This window comes from Rhinopithecus bieti, unplaced genomic scaffold (assembly GCF_001698545.2).
Source record: "Rhinopithecus bieti isolate Rb0 unplaced genomic scaffold, ASM169854v2 scaffold_6380, whole genome shotgun sequence".
NCBI classification, from domain to species: Eukaryota; Metazoa; Chordata; class Mammalia; order Primates; family Cercopithecidae; genus Rhinopithecus; species Rhinopithecus bieti.
In genome coordinates, this window is record NW_016806642.1 from 12,821,473 (window position 1) to 12,836,151 (window position 14,679).

Here is a 14,679-nt window from a genome sequence, read left to right on the forward strand (position 1 = left end):
GAAGAAAACCTAGGTAATACCATTTAGGACATAGGCATGGGCAAGGACTTCATGTCTAAAACACCAAAAGCAATGGCAAAAAAAAGCCAAAGTTGACAAATGGGATCAAATTAAACTAAAGAGCTTCTGCACAGCAAAAGCAACTATCATCAGAGTGAACAGGCAACCTTCAGAATGAGAGGGAATTTTGGAATCTATCCATCTGACAAAGGTCTAATATCCAGAATCTACAAGGAACTTAAACAAATTTACAAGGAAAAAACAACCGTATCAAAAGTGGGCAAAGGATATGAACAGACACTTCTCAAAAGAAGACATTTATGCAGCCAACCAACATATGGGAAAAAAAGCTCATAATCACTGGCCATTAGAAAAATCCAAATCAAAACCACAATAAGATACCATCTCACGCCAGTTAGAATGGCAATTATCAAAAAGTCCAGAAACAACAGATGCTGGCGAGGCTNCAAAGTTGACAAATGGGATCAAATTAAACTAAAGAGCTTCTGCACAGCAAAAGCAACTATCATCAGAGTGAACAGGCAACCTTCAGAATGAGAGGGAATTTTGGAATCTATCCATCTGACAAAGGTCTAATATCCAGAATCTACAAGGAACTTAAACAAATTTACAAGGAAAAAACAACCGTATCAAAAGTGGGCAAAGGATATGAACAGACACTTCTCAAAAGAAGACATTTATGCAGCCAACCAACATATGGGAAAAAAAGCTCATAATCACTGGCCATTAGAAAATCCAAATCAAAACCACAATAAGATACCATCTCACGCCAGTTAGAATGGCAATTATCAAAAAGTCCAGAAACAACAGATGCTGGCGAGGCTGTGGAGAAATAGGAATGCTTTTACACTGTTGGTCAGAGTGTACATTAGTTCAACCATTGCGGAAGACAGTGTGGTGATTCCTCAAGGATCTAGAACCAGAAATACCATTTGACCCAGCAATCTCATTACTGGGTATATACCCAAAGAATTATAAATAATTATATAAAGATACATGCACACGTATGTTTATTGCAGCACTATTTACAATAGCAAAGACTTGGAAACAACTCATCAATGATAGACTGGATAAAGAAAATATGGCACATATATACCATGGAATACTATGCAGCCGTAAAAAAGATTGAGTTCATGTCCTTTGCAAGGACATGGATGAAGCTGGAAGCCATCATTCTCAGCAAACTAACATAGGAAGAAAAAACCAAACACCACACATTCTCACTCATAAGTGGGAGTTGAGCAGTGAGGAACACATGGACACAGGGAAGGGAACATCACATACTGGGGCCTGTCGGGGGTGAGAGGCAAGGGGATGGAGAGCATTAGAACAAATACTTAGTGCACGTGGGGCTTAAAACCTAGATGACGGGTTGATCAGTGCAGCAAACCACCATGGCACAACAAACCTGCACATTCTGCACAGGTATCTCAGAACTTAAAGTAAACTTTAAAAAAAAAAAATTAAAAAAGAGTGAGAAGGGAAGTCACTGTGTAGGAGAAGATGTTTGCATTATTTACATATACCATTTATATATCACATATATACATATTTGATAAATGACTCATATTTGGAATACACATCTATAAATGCTTGTTATTCAGAAAATATAAACTAGAAATCAATTTTAGAAAAGAAATACAGTGAAATTAGAAAATATTGAACAGGCCCTTCCCCAAAGAAACTATCCAAAGGGCAAATACACTATGAAGATTCAATTCTGCTCACCAAATTGTCTACCATAGAAAAGACTAAAAGTATCAAGTGTTAGTGAAGATATGGAGCAACTAAAACTCTCATTCTCTGTGGAGACTGTAAGCTGAGACAACCATTCTGGAAAACTGTTTGGCAGTACTAAGGTTGAACATATGCATATCCTATGACCTAGCAATTCCATACTTATGTATATATCCCAATATATACGTATTTGGTGCACAGTTTAATGCACCAAAACACACAGACAAAACGTTTGTAGCAAAACTTTTTGTAATAGCCCCAAACTGGAAACTGTCCAAATGCCCATAAAAAGTAGAATAGATAAATAAATGGTAACCTATTCACACAATAGAATAAAGTCATCGGAATGAACAAATTAAAACTATTTGCAACACTATGGATGAATCTCACAAACATAATATTGAAGGAAAGTAGGCGACACCATAGAGTACATACTAAATTATTCCATTATTATAACATTCAAAAATAAGTACTGCTGGTATTAGAACTCAGGACAGTGGTCACTCTTGTGGGTAACTATTAAAAGATAAATGAAAGAAAACAAATCAAAAGAAAACTGAATGGCGGAAAGAGAAGAAACTTTAGCCAGACGAAGATAAGAAAAAAAAATGGAACAAATAAAAATATATACTAAGATAATAGCTATAAATTTTAAAATATCAGTAAACACTATAAATGTAATACACTAAATTCACTAATGAGAAGACACATGCATTCAAATCATTCGAAATTCAAATATATTAAGTGCTTTTTATGTGCCCAGCACTGTTCTAGGAAATGGGGGTATATAGCAGCAAACAGGCAAAAATTCCTTTTCTCACGGAGGTTACACAGAGGTTACTTTCACAGAGGAGACAGACAATAAAAGATCTATATTGAATGGTATTAACAGTAAATATTATGAAAAAATAAAGCAAGCTAAGAGAATTAAGGAAGCAGATGAAGGTGATAGAGGTTGACATTTTAAAGTGCTCATGGAATGGCGTGAACCCGGGAGGCAGAGCTTGCAGAGAGCCGAGATCGCGCCACTGCACTCCAGCCTGGGTGATTGAGCGAGACTCCATCTCAAAAAAAAAAAAAAAAAGTGCTCATGGATGACTTCAATAGACCTTAAGTAGCTGAGGAAGACAGCCATATGTGTATCTAGGATATGAACGACCTAGGAAAAGAAAAAAAGTGCAAATCCCTGAGGCAGAAGTTGGCCAGATATGTTGGAGGAGCTGCAAGGAGGCCAGTGTGGCCTCAGAGTAACTGAGGAAGAGTATAGTAGGAGATGGGGTCACAGAAATAACAAGGGACTTCTGTAGATCATTGCAAGAACTTTAGCATTTACAATAAACGAGATTTTTAAAACCACTGAAAGCCTTTGAAAGTACAAGAAAGGCACGACCTGATTTGCATTTTAAAAAATCATCTGGCTTCTGTCTTGAAAATAAAATGTAAGCTAAATCGGGGAGAACGGTTAGGAGGCTATTGCAATAATTTAGGTGAGAAATGGTGGTAGCTTGGAGGAGGATACTATGGTAGAATTGCTGAGATGTGTTTGAAATCAGAATATAATTTGAAACTATAGTGGACAGATGGCTTTGGATTAGAAGTGAGAAATGAGAGAGAAATGAATCAAGGATGTCTGCAAGGTTTTGGGCCTAAGCAACATAAAGGATGGAATTGCCCCTTTTATGAGATTGAATAAACTTCAGGAAGAGCAAACTTGCAGAGAGAAGTTATGAGTTTGGTTTGGAATGTAATATGTTTAGACAACCAAAAGGAAATGGTGTGAAGGCTGATAAAGTATCTGGAATTCATGAGAGATGTCTAAATTGGAGATGTAAATTTGAGAGTCGTCAGTGTTTTTAAAATGAAGCCATAAACTTTTGCATTTGCTTCAGCCAAAAGGAAGGATTGAGGAAGGAAAAAAAATGCTGCAGACTAAGAAGCAACTGTGTGTTCAGCATCTTTATTTTGTGTTGGAGAAATTTACTGATCACTCCTTGAGAAAAAGCAGGACCTTATGCCTCCGAGAGCTGACATTCATTGAGATGGTTTGGGGCCTACACGCTCACTGACTTCTTGTCAGAGGATAAAATCTTATTGCTTGGTTCATTTAATTAATAGATACAAGTTAATGTGCTTGTTGTTTATTTCTCATGTATATTACTTTCTATTTCTGATTAGTAGTTCATATCTGAATATGGCTATGAATTACCCATACCCTAAATATTAACCAATGCCAACAGATAAAGAAGTGGCAGTTTTATGGTTATGACAAATTTACAACTCTGTGAAGTAAGCCAGCATCTGCATTTAGCTACCTGTGCAAACAATTCCTCTACATTTGTTAACCTGGCACACTATCTTCTGGCTAACTCCAGAATGAATTAATGAATAATATATATTGATATGTGCTCAATCAACTTGTCTGAGAAATTTTGCTTTAAGAAATGCCATAAGACTGGATAAGATCATCTAGATGTAGAGAGATAAGCCCCAGGGATGTACCCTGGTAGACTTCAAAGTTTGAGATCAGGGATTAAAGGAAGAACCATCAAAGAAGGAAGTTACTAGTTTACTAGGTAACCAGCACCCTTTTTAAGTATGCATTTAATCCTTGCCAAAACCACATGATTCAGTGTTAGCATTATTATCCTCAACTTCAGAGAATCATAACTGATGCGCTGCAAAGTGAGGTGGCTTGCCCAAGGATCATACATACCAAGACTGTAATCCAATTTTAGCCCATTTAATCTGCCTTTTCTTATGCTTGCTTGCATTACCAGTGATGTGTGTGAATGACTTTATCATGGCAGCTGATGAAATGTTTTTCGGGGGCGGTTCTGGTTTCCTTTCAGTTGGGTATCTGGAGGTTTTGGAGTCGACTAAAGAAACTCCAGACCTAGGGGTCTCTAAGCCAAGTTCCATCTCGGAGGAGATATATGATGATGTCGAGTACTCCAGGAAAGAGGTGTAAGTAACGTTCCAGTCTTTCAGCAAGATGAATGTGGTGAGACTTTAAAGGTACAAAAATGGTCTTTGTTATTTTCTCCCGTAGACCGAAGCCAAACTTCTGTAGCTCATTTGCCTCAAATAGTGGTAAGTATAGGAAGACATTTCTGAAGCTGCCAGTAGGAATTGCAGAATACTTCTATGACTGATTAGTGATAAGACGTCTTTTAATTATTCATATTTTAATAATACCAATTTGTGAGAAGCTAAGAGAAGCAGTATTGAGGTATGTGCTAACTGCAATACCAAGGTATGTGCTAATAAATGCATTTAGAATCAGGAACGTGAAGATGCTGGTAAGAGCATTCTTATGTAAAAGTGAATTTACTTCCTTCCTGATCGTTTTACAATGGAAGTCTGATTATAAGAATGTTTTTACTTAAAACACTTTCTTGGCTTTCTAATACTTTAAAGATTGACTTCTGACATGATCGAGAGTCCTTGACTAACCTACCCCTACAGACCTCTGGAGCCTCATCTCATACTATACTCAGTCTTCACCTTTGAGACCCAGTTATGCTGACTTTCTTTTAGCTTCTATAATTTGCCAAGCTCCCACAGCAGGGTATTTTCATATGCTTCTCCCTCCCTTTCCAAAATCCTCTTTCCTCCCCTGGGTCCCTTTGCTTCACTGACTCTTAATCTTCTAATCTCAGTTCCATCACTATTTCCGCAGGGAATATTCTCCTTGGTGTACAATCTCATAGTACCATGGACTTCTTTTTCATAGTACTTGTCGCAGTGATAATTTTGTTCTTATGTGACTTTTTAATTAATGTCTCCCCTCCTAGATTATTACCTTCTTTATACATACCATTTTCTCCAGCCCCTAGCATAATGCCAAGTACATGTTAGACATTCAAAAGAATCTGTTGAATGAATGAATTCATGAATGAAAAAGTAATGGGGAGGTGTTGGTCAAAGGATACAAGATTTCAGTTAGGAGAAGTACCTTCAGGAGGTTTATAGCACAACATAGTGATTATATCACAAAGTATTCTATACTTGAGAATTGCTGAAAGTGGATTTTTAAATTCTCTCCACGAGAAAGTATGTGAGGTAATGAATATGTTAACTAGCTTGACTTAGTCATTCCACTATGTATACAATTATCAAAACATGTTATAGATCATAAGTAGATATAATTATTTGTCAATTTTAAAATAAATTTTAAAAAAAGAAAAAGCAATGGAGGAGAGAGAATCAATTGTTACTCTGATTGATCTTCTTGGAATCCCAGAAGTTGAGAGGGAAAAACAACCTTAAATATCATTAAACCCAGTACACTCATTTTAAAAGAAAATTGAGACATAGAGAAGTGACTCCTCTAAGATCATTGTGTGTTAAAGTCGAGTTTTGAACCTGAAAATCTTGACCTTTAATTCAAAGTTTTTTCCATTAGATTCTGTTTCAGGATTGAACTAAAGTATATCTGTGTATGTTAAGCTTATGTCTTGGGCTAGGCCAAAGCCATGTTGTGAAGGGAGAGATTATTCAAGATATATCTCATTTTCCATGGTTTCCCCGGCATTCAGCGCAATGCCTGATGCTTAGTAAATTCTGATTATTATGTATTAAATCCAGAAAGGAGGGAGGGTGGAAGGAAGGAATCTATTAAAGAACCAACTGTCTTTGACTACATCAGTTCAAACTTGGAATCAGGTGGAAATGAGTCTTAATTTTCATTTATACATACTTTTACAGAGTTTTAAGTATTTTTACCATATGCTTTTAAACACATGTGGCTGAGTTTCAGTAAAACTATTTAACAAAAGAAAGATCAAAGTACCATTTAGTAAGTATCTAAAAATTTTTGTTAAATATGAATCTGAACTATTGCTATTGGAATGAATATAAGTAGGTTTTTTTTTTAATTTCAGAAGAAAACAGAGAAGAAATGTATGAAGATGTCTACAAAACAAAGAACAACTACCCAAAGATAGAGTGAGTTTCTCTCTTTCTTGGCTTTGTAGGCTAATGACACTTCCTATTAGTCTAGTAAAGCCAGAGTTTAAGTGAGAACCCACCTCCACCCCGCCCCACTACCACCCCCGACTCCCGTCATCATCTTTTAGGAAAGATTCACACTGAAAGTTATGATAACCTATTGTAATATTATAATTGTGATCAACAGGATACTTGTAATTGTGTACAATCATATACTATACATATTAAATCACATTGTTCTCGCTTTTGAGAAATACCCATTTCCCAGAGTAAAGGATTTTAATATTGGGTTAGGAAATAAGTAATAAAAGAGACATAAATATTAATAAAACTTGCTTCAATTCTATAGCTGTTTTTCCAGGAACAAATCAATGTTTATGACTTACCTGTGTCTCTGTAAGTTAGTAAGCCTAACTCTGGGATTTGGGCTTAATATAACATGTAGTGATCCAGTGTTATCAAGAATAAAATTTGTTCAGATGGGTATTATTCGACAAGTTTAGTTATTAAGGACATGTTGTGGAAAAGAAAACAACAGTGGTCAAAAGCAAGGAGTTTAAGGGTTCAAGGGGAAAAAGGAGACCCTGAACTGGGCATGCTGATTGGCATGATGTGGGCATATCATTCCCTCACTCTACCCCCTAAAAGCCCCAAAAGGATATTTGACAGAATTGTACTTATCAGCTGGGTAATCAATGTATCACCATTGCTATATTATTCAGTAAATTAAAAATCAATGATAAGAATTTCAAGAGCCAGGATTTCCTTTCTTTTTCTTTTTTTTTTTTTTTTTTTTTTTAGGGTCTTGGGTATAAACATTTCCTCATTTTATTTTTTTGAAAAGTATTTTTGCTATTACAGTTTTGCCTAGTAGATATTCGAGAGTGATGTGATGATTTTGTCCAAATGGGCGTATTTTTTCTGTTTTATATTTGTTATTTTTCTCATTCACTTACCATTGGTAGTGGAGGCAAGTACAGAATAATTGCCTTTTTTGGAATTGAACTATAAAATGTTTTTAATTTGATATAATATTAGGTTCATTATTTTTTAATGCTCTAATGTTTAATTGAGAGTAATGTATATCCCGTAATTGTGGGAATTTTATGTTTGACACTTCTTTTTATACCTATTATAATATGTATATTTTGAGTTATATTGTTATCATTCTTTGTCAGGTCTCTGTTGTATATGTATATGTGTCGATCTTCTATGTTTGTGTATCCAGTCTAGATAAGGAAGATGAACAATAAAGAAATAAACACATCGACCAAAATTTTTATTGTTATATCTGTGTAATATAAAGTAGGGATGTATATGTATTAGAGTGTTTGTACTGGTCAAGGAATTTTAGGGTGGATTGGGTCTCCAAAGAGGTATATTTTGTCATAGTTAAGACTCATACAGCAACAGACACATTGTTATATTGTTCATCATCACTCGCCATTCAGAGAAATGCAAATCAAAACCACAATTGCGTTACTATCTCACACCAGTTTAGAATGGCAATCATTAAAAAATCAGTGAAAGCAATAGGGTGTGCTTGCGAGTAGGATGTGGAGAAATAGGAACAGTTTTACACTGTTGGTTGGTGTCTTGTAACCTAGTTCAACCATTGTGGGGGAAAACAGTGTGGGCGTATCTCAAGGATCTTAGTATCTGGAAATAACACCATTGTATCTTGTCTATTCTTTATTGGGGATATACCCAATATGTGTTTATAATCTCTACGATGCTGTTAAAGACCATGCACCAAACGGGGTTTTATGTTTATTGCAGTCATCTTTCTACTAATAGCAAAGACTGGATATTTTATATTCCCAAATGTCCATCAGTTGACAGATCTGTGATTAAGAAAATGTGGCACAATATTCTCTTTTATGTGTAATACCATGCGGCCATTAAAAAGGATGAGTCGCTGTCCTTGTAGTGTGACAGGTGCTATGTTGGGAACGATCATTCTCAATCGCAAGAACAGAAAACCAAACACCGCATGTTCTCACTCATAGGTGGGAATTGAGTCAGGATTTTCTATAACGTATTTCTAGTACAGTTTGTAAACTACATTTCCCTGAGTTATCTTTTCCTCTAAAGGGAAGACTGCTTCATAAAATCTGCAAAATAGAGACTACTTGCAGTAGTTTGTCTTGAAATATAATTACTCCCTTCATAGTTGACTGGTGTGTGCTACTTCGTATCACATCTAAACAAAGAAGAAAAGCATATCATTCAATAAGGCATTTTCTTGCTCTTTCTTGAGTGGGATGTGTTTTGGACATGAAACCAAAGCCTCTGGTTCTTTATTTTTTTAATAGACTCAGGGGTACATGTGCAGGTTTGATACATAGATATATTGCCTAATGATGAGGTATGGGTTTCTAGTGTACCCATTACCCAAATAGTGAACATTGTACCCAATAGGGAACTTTCCAACCCTCATTCTTCCTCCCACCCTCCCCCTTTTTGGAGTCCCCAGTGTCTGTTATTTCCATCTTTATGTCCATGTATACCTATTGTTTAGCTCCCACTTGTAAGTGAGAACATGTGGCATTTGATTTTATAATACAACAGCCTTCTCTATCTCTAGTACTCTCTTAAACGCCATGTTACTTATGTCCTGTGATTCCTCTTAGTTTAGATGGAAAAGAAGCACTCAAAAGACTGCAGCAATTCTTCAAGAAAGAAAAGGATAGATTTAAAATAAAGAAAACCAAGTCAAAAGAAAACTTAAGGTAAAAAGTCCCTTTAAATCCCTTTCCATGAGGGGATTAACCTGGTAGATACACAGGTTGATGTTATCCATCCAGTCTAAGAAACAGTGAAGGGGATATCAGAAACTAAAACCAAGGATCTGGCCATCATCTGCCCCTTTCTTGTGAATTTTTGATTGAACTACATGCACAGAGACTAATTAATGAAAAAGTGGCATGTTCCTTTGAAAAAATGGCAGAGAAAGGGTTGAAAATGAGGGTAGAGGGAAAATCTTAAGCAAAGTCCAGAAAGGAAACTTTCCTCATCATCCTTAACATCCTATTCCTGTTGTTACCACTAAGCGTTATGTTACTTACCATGTCCTTTTATGCTTTTTGGGCCCTACAAGCCCCAGTCGTTTTTATCTGTCTACTGTTCCATATTTAATTTATCTCCCTTGAGAGCAGCAATATGTGGAAGGGGGAGATGAGCTGCTCAGCTGAACAGTTCATGTATTGCAAGGTCTTAGACCTGGAAAAGACCCTCTGAGATGACCTAGGCTAAGTGCCAGTTTTGGGAGAGGTTCCAAACTCACTAGCACTAGAAAGAGATATGAGGGGAACCTGGATTCTAGATTCTAGTACCAGTTCTGCCATTTATTCCATGTATAACCATGGGCATATCACTTCCTTTGTATACCCACAGCATTCCAGTTTTCTCTTGTATATAATGGAAGGGGGACTCTGGAGACACTTTGCAGGCAATAGATAGATATAGATGTAGATATTAAGGTGCTCCTCAATTTATGATGGGGTTATGTCCCAATAAACTCATTGCAACTCTAAAATATGTTAAGTTAAAAGTGCATTTAATACATCTACCAAACATCATCGCTTAGCCTAACCCATCTTAAACATGCTTGGAATACTTTCATTAGCCTACAGTTGGGCAAAATCATCTAACACAAAGCCTGTCTACAATAAAGTGTTGACTATCTCATGTAATTTATCGAATACTGTACTGAAAGTGGAAAAAGAATGGTCTTAAGGATACTTGAAGTAGGTTTCTACTGAATGCATATCCCTCTCACGCCACTGTAAAGCAGAAAAATTGCAAGTCAAACCTTTGTAAGACTGGGAACATCTGTGTAGATATAAGGATATAGAGATTTTATTTTGTGAGGGCAGAAGATGATAAAATAATTTGCCCAAGGTCATTACCTATAGTGAGATGGAATTATGTTGTTCTACCCTGAAGTTCTTTTTGATTATAAAGTTTCAGAGTTTTGTGACTTTAAGTCCGACTGTCAGTTGGATCTAGATCTACCAAGAGACCCAACAAAACATGAGGTTTATAAATTGTAGTCCTAATATGGAAGAAGAGGGAGTTTACCTTCTGTGGTCAACAAGACCCTATGCACAAAGGCAGACCCTGGCCTTAGCAAATTAGATGTTTTCTGAGAGAAAATTATTGGCACGATAACGTGCAGTCCCATAATATTTGAGCCAGATGAAAATGCTAATATTTTTAAGATGCAAATCTAATTACCTTTCTCTCAAAACTATTGGTTGGCTACATACAACGTTTAGAACAAATATCCAGTTCCTTAGCCTGGCAAGTAAATACTTCATGGCTGTCCCCATTCTACTTCTCTAGTTCTGTCTCTCACTAAAAGTAGCTCTCACTACCATCCGATCCACATAGCTATAGATCTCACACTCTGCCATGGTGTCTCATGCCTCCATGCTTTGAACATGACATTCCCATGGTCTGCAATGTACCTGCCCTCCTCCAGCCTTCTTTTATTCTCAAAGTTCTAGTTTTCCCTCAAATTCAATCAAATATTATCCCTGCTTGAATTCCTCCTCTGAACTCCTCTTTCCAAACCTGGATTACCTATGTTTCCTTTGTGTTCCCATAACATCCTGTGCACATCTTGTGAATCTGTTAATACCAGAGGAACCATTTTTCTTGGAGTCAGAGAATACCAGGGCATGAAGGGCAATCCAGCATCATCAATATGTTATTGGAGATCTGTCAGCTCATGTTTCAGAACACGTTTTTTCTCCTTAACTCTTTTGTGTCTTTTGTCAATCAACAGTGCGTTTTCCCTTTTGCTGCCTGATTTAGGTAAGTGCCATTTGCTTATTGCTGACCAAATGTACTCAGTTTTCATATATTCAGAGGCAGGGAAGGAGAAATGGTAACCCTTCCTGCATTCCCACATTTGATGAAAAATTGATCTACCAAAATCAAAGAAGATGTTTCCTACGGAAGTATTTTTTTTACATTGAGGAAGATGAATAATGTTTCTCAAGTATCTACTATATACCGTGCCCTGGAGCAGATGTGTTCCTCTTAAAATCCCAGAGAAATAAATGTTATCATCCCTTTTCAGAGAAGCTGTAGAACCTACATCCATATTTAAGTGATCCAGGATTGGTATTCCAGTCTCTCTGACTATGAAACTCATGCATTTTGCATTCTACCATACTGCCTTTTGAAGCACTTGATATCCTTCATTCTAATTAAGACATAATAAGTTGAATATGATCACATTGCCACCAGCAAACTAACTGAATTGAGAATGGATCATTGGAATGCTGTTTGCTTTTCCATTAAAATAATAGTGCATAAATTAACACAGTGCATGACACATACTAGGCTATCAATACATGTTCAGTACATTGAATTTGTCATGTGTTCTGTTGTTTGTTAATTTTCGTTTAGTGGCTCTAGCTATGTGGCTACCTGGATGTCACTTGAACTTGACAATTCAAATGTATATTATATTTCATAAATATGAGTTTTCTGAACTAAAAAACAAATGACAATTATATACACCTGATAAAATCCCACATCTCAACATATCCTTGCTCTATGTTTAAAAGAAAAAAACTGACTTAGAATAGACACGCATTGTATCCCCACCCACATTTAAAGGTATTTAATAAAATAAGGGAGTGAATAATTATGAATAATTATACCCAAAGGTCTCAAACTTGTTCAGTGGTGAATCACCTGAAAATCATGTAATTCTATGTAGAGTGCCAAGGAAAGTGAATATTGTAAAATGAAAGTGCCTAATCATTATTATGGCACTAAGTCAGATTTAACATTATGCAAGATTATTGTAAAGGACCAATTACCAATGATTTGAAATAAAAACCATGGAAGAAAAATCAACATGACTATTCTATTAAGCTGTTTCTCCCCTCTAGGAGTTAAGAAAAGACCTCACTATTCTAGCAGTATAGCATATTTGTTCAATTCCAGAAAGATGGGAACTTAGTCTAAAAATGATTCTTTGAGGAACTCATTTTTCTGGAACTCTTTGTGAAATCAAATTAATATAAATATATGTGTTTTGAGATACTGGGACATCAAACTTTTTTTTTAATCTTTCAGTTGAATTTCTTCCCAAATAGAGAATATTTTTATTCTTTGATTCTTCTAGTCTATTTGTATTCTATGATCAGATTTTGCCAAGACAGACCCGAAGATGCACCTGGATAATTAGGTAATTGGGTATAATTTGGAAAGTCAGTGCTTATATAAACCATGCTTAATAATGGACTATTTTGATCCTGTCTTGACCCTAGAACTTAAGTCTCAGGAAGTTATTATCTATGACGATGTGGACCTGAGTGAAAAAGAGTCAAAGTAAGTCAATTTACCTTATTGGTTATCCCTGCTGATATTTGACCCATTTCCTGATGCTTTCTTAATTATGATCACAGAACCATCTTTTCAGACCCTTGGAGATTGAATGAAAAGTCAACTTGAGATAGTCTTCTCACTAACAGGGGAAAACACTGAATAACATATATGATCCAACAGTGGTAGGTGACCATAAAAGGCATTGGAGGTTTTGAGTCTGTTTCTGATTTTCATTTTTGAATTTAGACTTGAATCTCATTTTAACACATTTTAAAAATTATCTCCAATGTACACGACAACATGGAGGATAGCAAGCACTATGTGACAGAACCTCCATATTCAAAGACTAAATAACTATAATTTATCAAAAAAGATGGCTGGATGCAGTGGCTCTTGCCTGTAATCCCAGCAGTTTGAGAGGCTGAGGTAGGTGGATTGCCTCAGTCCAGAAGTTCAAGACCAGCCTGGGAAGCATGGCAAAATCCCATCTCTACTAAACTAGCCAGGCATGGTGGCACATGCCTGTAGTCCCAGCTATTCAGGAGGCTGAGGTGTAAGGATGGCTTGAGCCTTTGAGTCAGAGGTGTAGTGAGCTGGGATCACACCACTAGGCTCCAGCCTGGGTGATGGAGCCAGACCCTGTTTCAAAAACAAACAAACAAAAAAAAACAAAAAAAAAAAAAAAAAACAAAACAAAAAGCCATCCTTAAGTTTGCTACTCCCTCTCCAATCACTTGTTATTTATACTTCTCCTCTTAACCAACTGGTTAAAAATAAAAGTCTCCTCTGTTCATGTTTGATTCATCTTTCCTTGATCACTTCAATTAGGTTTCCTATTATACCATCGAACTTAATTTTGGTAAGGTCACTAATAACTCCTTTGTTAAATCCAATGGATACTTTTAAGCCTTTATTTTATTTGTCTTCTCTATATCTTAAACTATGAACCATGCCATCCTCCAAAGGAAAAAAAATACTAGTTTTTCCCTAGGTTTCTATGTTGTTATTATTTCTTCATTATTTGATGTTATTTTTAAGTTGACATATAATAATTGTACATATTTTCCAGGTATATAGTGATGTTTCGATACATAAAATATATAGTGATAAGATCAGGGTAATCAGCATATTCATCATCAAACATTTATCATTTCTTTGTGTTGAAAATATTCAATATCTCCCTTCTAGCTATTTAAAACTATGTAACATATTATTGTTAACTATAGTCATCCTATGGTAGTTGTATTAGTCCATTTTTACACTACTATAAAGAAATACCTGAGACTGGGTAATTAATAAAGGAAAGAAGTTTAATTGACTCACAGTTCAGCGTGGCTGGTGAGGCCTCAGGAAACTTACAATCACGGCAGAAGGGGAAGAGGTACATATTATGTGGTGGCAGGTGAGAGAGAGAAGAGAAAGTGAAGGGGGAAGAACTCCTTATAAAGCCATTAGAACTCATGAGAACTCATTCACTCTCATGAGAACACTATGTGGGAAACTGCCCCCATGATCCAGTCGCCTCCCTCCCTCGATACGTGGGGATTACAATTCAGGTAAGGTTTAGGTGGAGACACAAAGCCTGACCATATCAGTAATATAGAACACTAGAACATATTC

The 14,679-nt window shown here is 36.2% G+C and overlaps 1 protein-coding gene across 3 annotated transcripts in view; it reads left to right on the forward strand.

The window, feature by feature from the left end:
• The window catches only part of FYB2 (FYN binding protein 2), a 106,982-nt gene that overhangs the window by 75,343 nt on the left and 16,960 nt on the right, over positions 1-14,679 (forward strand). For all 3 annotated transcript variants that reach the window (XR_001886595.1, XM_017877263.1, XM_017877265.1), the window contains exons 10-15: positions 4,608-4,722; positions 4,808-4,848; positions 6,642-6,705; positions 9,342-9,440; positions 11,501-11,529; positions 13,002-13,062. Coding sequence is in view for 2 of the 3 variants with exons in the window: in XM_017877263.1 (XP_017732752.1) it covers positions 4,608-4,722; positions 4,808-4,848; positions 6,642-6,705; positions 9,342-9,440; positions 11,501-11,529; positions 13,002-13,062 (409 nt within the window). In the remaining variant the exon portion in view is untranslated. The remainder of the gene's footprint in view (positions 1-4,607; positions 4,723-4,807; positions 4,849-6,641; positions 6,706-9,341; positions 9,441-11,500; positions 11,530-13,001; positions 13,063-14,679) is intronic.